At 36.8% G+C, this 10062-nt stretch overlaps 1 protein-coding gene across 1 annotated transcript; it reads left to right on the top strand.

Annotated features, from left to right (window-relative positions):
- The first annotated feature begins 937 nt into the window (after positions 1 to 937).
- Positions 938 to 8299, top strand: LOC103040008 (H-2 class II histocompatibility antigen, A-U alpha chain-like). Its single transcript, XM_049486090.1, has 4 exons — positions 938 to 1021; positions 1997 to 2245; positions 7413 to 7694; positions 7797 to 8299. The coding sequence occupies exons 1-4, from the start codon at positions 967 to 969 to the stop codon at positions 7916 to 7918; spliced, it is 708 nt and encodes a 235-aa protein (XP_049342047.1). The 5' UTR covers positions 938 to 966; the 3' UTR covers positions 7919 to 8299.
- The last annotated feature ends 1763 nt before the right edge of the window (positions 8300 to 10062 follow it).

Here is a 10062-nt window from a genome sequence, read left to right as displayed (position 1 = left end):
GAGACACTTTTGTTCCTCTCTCCTATCCTATCTTCTCTCTCTCTCTCTCATATATATATATATATATATATATATATATATATATATACATATACATACAGATTCTTTTTTATATATTCATGTCACTGACAGCAACTGGTTAAGTCTAATGCTAAGATCCAGAACCAGCTTATGGTTGGCTTATCATAGCCTCTTATTTATTATTAATACATTAAAAATTGTGTATTATAATAACTTTACACCTGCTATTGTTGCAGAAGCAGTAGTTTTATACTGTATTTAAGGTTTGGAACATGAAGTAGTTTATTTTGACAAGCTATATTCAAGCAATTGTAAATAAGATAAGAAAGATTGGGGAATCTTGTTTGTTAATAAAATGTAAGCATGTTTAAAATATGCTAATTGAATGTATATTGTGTGATAGCAACATTCATTGTATAAACATTATAGTCCACAACAGACAGATGCTGTGTCAAGCATATTTAGAGTTTTGAAAATGTGACTACAGATTGGACAAAAGCATGTTAGCGACTGTAAAAAACTGCAAGAGTAAGGATTATTTTTGTATTTGTGTATTTTAATTTTGCACATATGGAACTAAGGCTAATAACAACATTATGATAACATTTTTGTCGAGTTTGGCGTTAAGTGTTATGAAATAATTTTAAAGATGTTGATGTGGATCCAGGTTTTTGTGTTACTTGCTATCATGCTCAAGAATCCTAAAACAAGGGCAAATTGTACAGAAACATGTTTTAATTCACAGTGTAGTGTTGGTCCCCCCATTTTTTTGTGAAACTGTGGAGAAGCTGAAAACTGAAGTTACCCAGATACAGATTAGTCACAGTGAAAGCAAAAATCCTATTGGCTGATTTTCCTGAAGCCTCTCAGTCAGAGAGCAACAGAGATATTATATTCAGTTCTCTATCGCCTCTGAATGAGTTTAGTTCATCTTCACTCATCAACATGAAGCTGTGTTTGATTCTCACCTGCGCTCTTCTTCTCTGCACAGAGGCTAAAGGTCAGTGCATGGCAATATTTCACAGTTTAATGTTAAACTGAATGAGACACTGTAATTCTGATATATTATAAGGGTTTCTGGGGTGGTCTCATGAGACGCTCTGATGAGAAAGACTATTAATTTAGAGTGGAATTTAATGATATACTGTGTCTGATTTATAGTGTATAGTTTACATGTATTTTATTGATTCACAAGGAACATCTGGATACTATAATACTTATTTACATACACACACACACACACACACACAAAATTGAGGAGATTGTTATTACATTATCACACCACCTTTATTTCAGATCTTCACAGATTATATTCACTGGACCAAAATATCACCATTTCTGGAAATGGCACCTTGTATATTGTATTTATTTTTTGTAAAAACTAAACTAACAAAAATAGTGCAAAATGGCTTATGATTTATCACAGGTTTTGTTTCAACGGTGCTGATTTTTTATTTTTTTTTACTTTTCTATCAAGGACATTGTCAATGTATGTTGGGCTGAGAATAGATTAACAAACAGAAACAGCTAACAGATAAATCTGCTCATAAACCAGTAAACTGTGTTTATGTATGTGTGAAAGGAAAAGCACAGTATGTGTGTGTCTTTGTGTAAGCGTGCAAGTTTTTTTTGTGTGTATAATTGTGTGTGTGAATGTGTGTGTGTTTGTTTTGTTTGTGTGTGTGTATGTATGTGTGAGAGAAAACACAGTGTGGAACTGTGTGTTTTTGTTTGGGTATGTGTGTAAGTGCTCAACAGAGAGTATTTTGTTTTGTGTGTGTATACTTGTGTGTGTGTTTGTGTGTGTGAACGTGAGTTTTTGTGTGTGAGTGTGTGTAAGAGAGTATATTGTTTTCTATGTGTGTGAGTGTGTGTCTGCGTTGTATGTGTGTGTCTGCGTATGAGAGAGAGAGAGAGAGAGAGAGAGAGTGTGTGTGTGTGTGTGTGTGTACTGATTGTTGTTTTCTTGTTTCAGTTAAGCACAGAGATCTCGGATTAACCCTCTGTTCAGAGACGTTTGGAGAGTATATTTATGGTCTTGATGGAGAGGAGAAGGGGCATGTTGATTTCAAACTGAAGAAAGGAGTGATGACGCTGCCGCAGTTCGCAGATCCGGCCTCCTATCCAGAAGGAGAATATGAGGCCGCTGCTGCTGAAGTAGGAATCTGCAAGCAAAACTTAGCTGTCTGTAAAGAAGCTTACAATGACCCCGCAGAACCAAAAGGTAATCATCACTACAACACACACTTTATATACACATAAATAAAACACATAACAAGGACCAAGAATATTAAAAAACAAATATTAATCATGTATTCATAAAATAACACAGACATAAAAAAGCACTGAGAACACTATATCAGATTACGTTACTGTGCAGTGACGAATTTGTTTAACTATATCAAGCTGATTGTTACCTCATTTAGTTAATTACAAAAAAAAGTTATTAAGTCACTACTCACTACAGTGAGCTAAGATGTCTGTGGTGGTATTTGGACCCAGTGTCACAGCTCTAGGCTTGTGTGCTCATTAATGTGTTTGTGTGTATTTTCTGCACGGATGTGTTAAAGGCAGAGGTCAAACTCCACCCGTGTCCAACACAAATGGTGAATATCAGGGCTAATTCTAAGATCAGCACTGTAGGAGTGATGATATCTTTAAACAAAAAAATCAACACCCCAGATTTCAACAAAATGTTGTCCTGTGAGGGAAATTTAGTAGAGTTGTATGAAGTGTCATGTCAAAAGAATTTGAGTAATTTAGATTAAATTCAGACACACTCATTTTAATAACCTGTTATCAGTATTGTACAGTGGTTTGAAAAAGGTTGGGCACCCCTGATAATTTCAATGATTTTCCTTTATAAATCCTTGGTTGTTCAGATCAGCAATTTTGGTTAAGTATATCATGGTTTTTGATGGATATTATTTTTTTATTTCCATCTTAAATTCGATAATGATTTTTTTTAACAGATCTTTGAGTTTGATTTTTAACCTAAATTCAACGTCTGTCTATGGTTGGAACTTGATGTCAAGGCAATTTCAGGATTTGACATCAAACCAATTTTAATTTTCATTCAAACTACAACTAAATATCTGTAACATTTGAGCTTGAAATTAATTTTGAGTGATATCTGACTTTCATAAAACACTCTAATTCAGCGTCTGCCCAACGCTGGATCTTGATGTCAAACTGATATTGTGTTTTGACGTCAGTCTGATTTTCATTTCCAACAAAAAATGTACATGTATACAACGTTGGATCTTGATGTCAACCTGGCGTTGGGTTGATGTGAGTAAAGAACGAGCCAGTTCTGTGAGTGTTTCCCAAAGTGCTTCGCAAAGTAAAAATTAACAACAAGTTTAAAGAACGTCTTTGTTGACTCCTCCCCCGACAGAGCGCGCTCAATTGAAACATAAACATCTATTCAACACTACCAATATGCAGTATTTATTCACTACTACACCCTAAAAACTTATAACTGTGTTGTAATCAACAACATTAAACAATTTAAATTACAAAAGGATTTTGGCATTGATAAAATATTCATAAAAATACATATGACTTAATAAATAATGCAAAAATCTAATCTTTTTTAAAACATTAATGTATTATTATTATAAAATAATATAATTATACATATACGTAGGCCTGGACAATATTTCGATATCGGTATTTATCGCGATAAGAAATGTTTCAATAACGGTGATATCATTTTTGTGATATATCGATATGTATTATGTACAGACAGGCGTTTTTTAGCGGCGTCAGTTCACTGCAGCCCTGAACATAGCCGGGCTACATCAGTGCGTGATGACGCAATCATACAGGCACGTAGCCAGATAGGCTAGGCTAGGCTAGGCTAGGCTAGGCTAGGCTAGACCTGGGTCGCCTCCGCTCCGCTTCGCACCTAAAATCTCCCGCGATGAAGCTAAACCGACCCTAACCGAGCGGATCTCAGCTCCGCACCTAAAACCCGCCCGCGATGAAGCGAAACGACCCTAACCGAGCGGATCTCCGCTCCGCTCCGCACCTAAAACCCGCCCGCGATGAAACGAAAACGACCCTAACCGAGCGGATCTCAGCTCCGCTCCGCACCTAAAACCCGCCCGAGATGAAGCGAAACCGACCCTAACCGAGCGGATCTCGGCTCCGCACCTAAAACCCGCCCGCGATGAAACGAAAACGACCCTAACCCGCTCGTTGTCCTCGCAGGAAATTTTAGATGAAGATTGAGCGGATAGTTGAGGGAGGCAGGTCTAATTCAGTGGTTCGGCTTTCAAAGGTTTGATAAACTTCAGACTTCAGCTTGCTCCAAATTGTTCTGGAGAGTGGAGCCGACTAGCAACAGTAATACATCCTTTCCTCCACCTCAAGCAGTTTCACTACACACAATATCTTCCTTATTCTGGCTAAAACACTTTTGTAGTTTATGTTGTATCTAAGTTATTTATAGTTGATATAGGTTTGTTTATTTGACAGGGATATCATGTTCCCTTTATGTATATGAAGCCTTTTTCTATTCCCTATTCTGGTTGAAGCACTTTTGTTTTGATCTGTTTAATATGTTTACAAAAGAATAAGAAGCTCTGCCTCTGTTGTAATGTAAAGTTATTTATATTGGTAATTTGTATATAGGTTATAGGTTTATGTTTGACAGGGATGTCATGTTTTTATTTTGCTACATGCAAATAAAAGTGAGCATTGATTTATTCTGATAATTTTTTATTTATAAAGTATTATACAGTTTTTTGTGAGAGGAGGCTTTAAAGACTTCAATTTAAAATTTCAGACTGTACTGTACAGATTTCCATTGCAGGGATTCTTAGCAGTTTTTCTGAGGCCTTCAAAGTATTTATATCGATATCGAAATTATATCGTATCGACCGAAATTAAGGAATATATTGTGATATAAATTTTTGCCATATCGTCCAGCACTACATATACGTATGTTCCTGTATGTCTATAGTATAAAACATATTCTGGTTGGTTTAAAAGTTATATATATATACATTTTAAACCAACCAGAATGTTTATACATTTAGCTTTGAGGACAGATCTGCACACTCTTGGTATTTTAATCTCAATGTCTTCATGAGGGTGTGTCACCTGGAATAGCTTTCTTAATGTCTTGAAGGAAGGAGGTTCTGAACAATATTTACTGCTTTTCCTGCACGTTGTGAAGCCCCAGCTCCTCCCAAATCACCATCTCAGTTGGGTTTAGGTCAGGGGATTGTTTACTAGATAATTCCATATGTGTCACTTAATAGTTTTCATGATTTAAATATTAATCTACAATGTAGAAAATTAATTAAGTAAAACAATTAAGAAAAAAAATTGAATGAGACGTGTCTAAACTTTTGACTGGTACTTATATATTTGCGAGCTGACACACCCCAGAGTTTGCCCAGATGAACGGCCACAATGTTGGTTAGAAGCACCTGATTATGCAATATTATTAAATATTACCTGCACATTCACCGACACCCTTTACAATACCTGTAGGTGTGATTAAAGACACCACGGACATCCCCTGCACCGGACCTACAGTACCAGGGATTTTCCCAATAGCATGGAAAAATATAGTGTGGTGCTGTAATTCCCGGGCTGGTGGGACCTGTATATAAATGTGTGTATGGCACAGTAACAGCCTGATTACAGAATCCATGGACTTAAACCGTGAGCATCATCTGCAGGAATTCATTGATTGCATTCCTTGTATCAGTAATGTCAAGAACTCTACCATCGCTAATCTGGATTTTAATGATTTATTCTTGAGTTTGATTGGTCAGTTCCAATATGCCCAGTTAGACTACAAGCCACAGACAAAGTTGGCATTATAATATAATATAATTGATTCAAATTTCTCCCTCAAAATTGGCGGTCCCTGGTGTTTAAAGTGCTGAGCTGCAAGCAGAATGCCCTTTAGGTAGTTCTTTCTGATTAACGACTGGGTCTGGTTACTTGTTAATCTGCGAGCGAGTTTATGTAGTACTTTAGTTACGCACGGGTTTGGGACACACTCTTTAATTAACAATAATTCTCTAGTACGAGTTAACGAAGTTCTTAGCGTTACAAAGCTTTCGGGAAACCCACCCCAGTTCATTGAAGTTTGACAGTTTCTGAGCATGAACAACCCACTTTAAAACTACACCACAGATTTCCAATAATATTCAGGTCTGGGGACTGAAATGATCATTCCAAAATGTTGTACTTGTTCCTCTGTATAAATGCTTTAGTAGATTTTACACAGCATTTAGGGTCGTTGTCTTGTTAAAGTATCCAGTCTCTGCGCACTTTCAACTTTGTCACTGATTCTTGAACATTGTTCTTAAGAATCTGCTGATATTGACTGAAATCAATGTGAACTTCAACTTTAACAAGATTCTCAGAACCTGCACTGATCACACAGCCTCTCAGCATGATGGAACCACCACCAAATTTTACTGTGGGTAGCAGTAAAGTGTTTGTCTTGGAATGCTGTGTTTTACCATACCATCCTCCAAATAACTTAATTTTAGTTTCATCAGTCCACAGCACCTTATTCCAAAATGAAGCTGGCTTGTTCAAATGTGCTTTAGCTTTAGCATACCTCAAGCGACTCTGTTTGTGGCGTGTACTCAGAAAAGGCTTCTTCTGCATTACTTTACAATACAGCCTGTCCTTGTGCAAAGTGTGCTGAATAGTTGAACGATGCACAGTGACTCCATCTGCAGCAAGATGATGATGATGTAGGTCTTTGGAGCTGGTCTGTGGGTTAACTATGACTGTTCTCACCATCCTTTGACTCTGAGATTTTTCTTGGACAGCTGAAATCTCGTTACAAAAATTAGTGCTAAAGGTATTCCAATAAATAAAACGACAAGGTATACAAGGTGCCTTTGGATATATACACCTGTCTAATTTTGTTTAAATAATTATTGCACACTTTCTGTAAATCATACAAAACTTCATTTCACTTAATATCTGCTATATGATATATTTAACTGAAATTGCTGATTCAAACAACCAAAGATTTAAAACATTATCAGGGCTGCCCAAATTCTTTCATATAACTGAACTTTTGAGGATTTGACACACTGTAATGCACAGGTGTCAGGTGTTTTACTTGCATTTTAACATATTTTTCAGTTGATAAGAAGGTGATAAATCAAATATTGTTCCACAGTAAAAGCTGCAGTGTAGGAAAAAGTGGAGCATATCATTTGAAAGGGTGACAAGGGTATGTGTGTGTGTGTGGTGGGGGTAATATGATAATATATTATGTTTAAACGAATGTTTTTAAAAAAATCAGCTGTAAAGACTTCCCTATAAAGACTACACAGTAAAGTGAAGTATATTCTCTGTTTTTTACTTTATATTCTCTGTTTTACATTAATCTTTTTCCACAGATGCTCCTCATAGTTCACTCTACTCTAAGTACAAAGTTCAGCTGGGCTCTGAAAACACCCTCATCTGTCACATCACTGGGTTCTACCCAGCACCCGTTGGAGTGTCCTGGACCAGGAACAATGTAAACGTGACGGATGAAGCCAGTCTGAGCAGATATTACCTTACTAATGATGGAGCCTTTAACTTGGTCTCTCGCCTGAGCTTCACTCCAGAGGAGGGAGATATCTACACCTGCACTGTGGAGCACGTAGCCCTGGAGAGACCTCAGACCAAAACATGGAGTGAGATTATTCAGCAGATTCTGATTTTAGTAATGATTTGATAGCAGCAATACTGGGAGTTACATCCAGATAACATAAAATATGTGTGTGTTTGTGTTACAGATGTGAAGGTAGCTCTGCCCGGTGTGGGAGCGTCTGTGTTCTGTGGAGTGGGTCTGGCTGCAGGGCTGCTGGGAGTCGCTGTTGGAACTTTCTTCCTCGTCAAAGGAAACAACTGTAAATAAGAGTAAAGACTGTAAAGAACAAACATAATGCATTAGAGTATGTTTAAATTGTTTGGAATATTCTCAGATTATTTAGATAATTTTTTATCATTTTCTTTTACCATTAATTTTATGATTATTCCTTTAATATAAGTTTTGTTTTCAAGCCTTCGGGTTGCAATTTGTGTCTATTGTAAACAAAAACTAAAACGAATAAAACTGTTATATGTTTTATACACATACTGCATCCACATATTGTGATTACCTACAAATTATTATGAGTTTAATAAAGAAAACTAAGCAATGGCATAATTTTATTGGTTAGTGTTTATTTACCTGCTTTTCTATGAGCTTGTTTCTGAAATGCATTCTGTTGTGGTAATAAAGCCAAGGAGTACTGTCTGTATGTGTATAAGTTATTATAATTAATGTTACAGAATTATATAAAGTATAATGAAATATATAATTCCTAATTCCTGTGTGTCCTGTGTGTGTGTAGCACCAACCATGAATATTTGATTGTTTTTCCAGGAAAAAAGCCAGGTTTAATTAAGAGTTTTAAAGTCTTACTTTACAATATGTTTTAATTAAAATGTAATTAAAAACCATCTCACTTCAACAGTAAGGAAAGTCAAACTTATTTCTGTAGCACTTTTCACTTAGGAAACTACCACAGTGGTAGGAAAAACTCTCCAAGTGACAAAAAAGCAACCTTAAAGGAAATCAAGACTTAAAAGGACAACTCATCCAGCAGAAAGTAGAAATAACTGATGGATACACAGTTTAAAAAACTAATAAAGAAATATAAGCAAGTCGAGTGATTCGCTTAGATTATTTTGTCCCAGCTTGACAACACCAAAATGTTGTTTTTTCCTGTTTTTCTGGGTCAACGAGGAAGCAAAATTCAAAGCTTCCTCTCTGAAACTGAGGCAATAACTGAGTTTGTACCCAGAAAATGAACTTGAGGAGTACTGTCTTGGGTGGGGTATGGGGTTGGGGGTTGGGGTGCTAGCATCAACTTGATAAGCCCCAAGGTGACAGTGATTGAGACTGTGGTCTAATCCAAATAGAGAGCATTTAAGAGTCATCCAAAAACTCTTCAGTCCATGGAACTCAAGTAAGTGGACAATGAGGACCGTAATAGTAGGTGCTACATTTGCATAATTGGCATTAAAGGTACTAATACTTGAGGCACAATGACCACAACATATAAGTTTGGCACCAACACCCTGTGTAATGAGTTGGAGGCAGGATGCAAATGAACGTAGAGTATTTTTTGACATCTCAAAAAACAAAACAAGAACAAACAACAAACAAAATCTAACAAATTAGCAAAACAAACAAACTGAAGAAAACAAGTGAGATATATACAGTGGGGAAAAAAGTAATTAGTCAGTGACCAAGTGTGCAAGTTCTCCCACTTAAAAAATGAGAGAGGCCTGCAACTGACAAGACCACTGCTAATCGCCTGAAGTTTGCTAGTGCGCATTTGGATGTTCCGGATGAGTATTGGGAGAATTTCATATGGTCAGATGAAACCAAGATAGAACTGTTTGGTACAAACACACTTCATCGTGTTTGGAGGAGAGTCAATGCTGAGTTGCATCCAAAGAACACCACACCAACTGTGAAGCATGGGGATGGCAACATCATGCTTTGGGGCTGTTTCTCTGCAAAAGGACCAGGACGACTGGTCCGTGTACATGAAAGGGCCATGTATTATAAGATTTTGAGTGCAAACCTCCTTTCATCAGCAAGGGCATTGAAGATGAAACGTGGCTGGGTCATTCAGCATGACAATGATCCCAAGCACACGGCCAGGGCAACAAAGGAGTGGCTTCGTAAGAAGCATTTCAAGGTCATGTAATGGCCTAGATCTCAACCCTGTATAAAACCTTTGGAGAAATTTGAAAGTCCATGTTGCCCGCCGACAGCCCCAAAACATCACTGCTCTAGAGGAGATCTGCATGGAGGAAGGGGCCAACATACCAGCAACTGTGTGTGCCAACCTTGTAAAGACTTACAGAAAACGTTGACCTCTGTCATTGCCAACAAAGTATATATAACAAAGTATTGAAATGAACTTTTGTTATTGACCAATAATTATTTGCAAATAAATTATTTAAAAATCAGACAATGTGATTTTCAGATTTTTTTTCTCATTT

Source organism: Astyanax mexicanus, chromosome 12 (assembly GCF_023375975.1).
Source record: "Astyanax mexicanus isolate ESR-SI-001 chromosome 12, AstMex3_surface, whole genome shotgun sequence".
Lineage (NCBI taxonomy): Eukaryota > Metazoa > Chordata > Actinopteri > Characiformes > Acestrorhamphidae > Astyanax > Astyanax mexicanus.
Note: the sequence above shows the minus strand (reverse complement) of the source record. Positions and strands in the feature narration are given on the sequence as shown.

Bases quoted from the DNA above. Each gene is read 5' to 3' on its own strand.
- LOC103040008 (XM_049486090.1), top strand. From the start codon at position 967: ATGAAGCTGTGTTTGATTCTCACCTGCGCTCTTCTTCTCTGCACAGAG. The intron at 2,246-7,412 runs GTAATCATCACT...CTTTTTCCACAG, and splicing joins TGACCCCGCAGAACCAAAAG to ATGCTCCTCATAGTTCACTC. The intron at 7,695-7,796 runs GTGAGATTATTC...TTTGTGTTACAG, and splicing joins ACCTCAGACCAAAACATGGA to ATGTGAAGGTAGCTCTGCCC.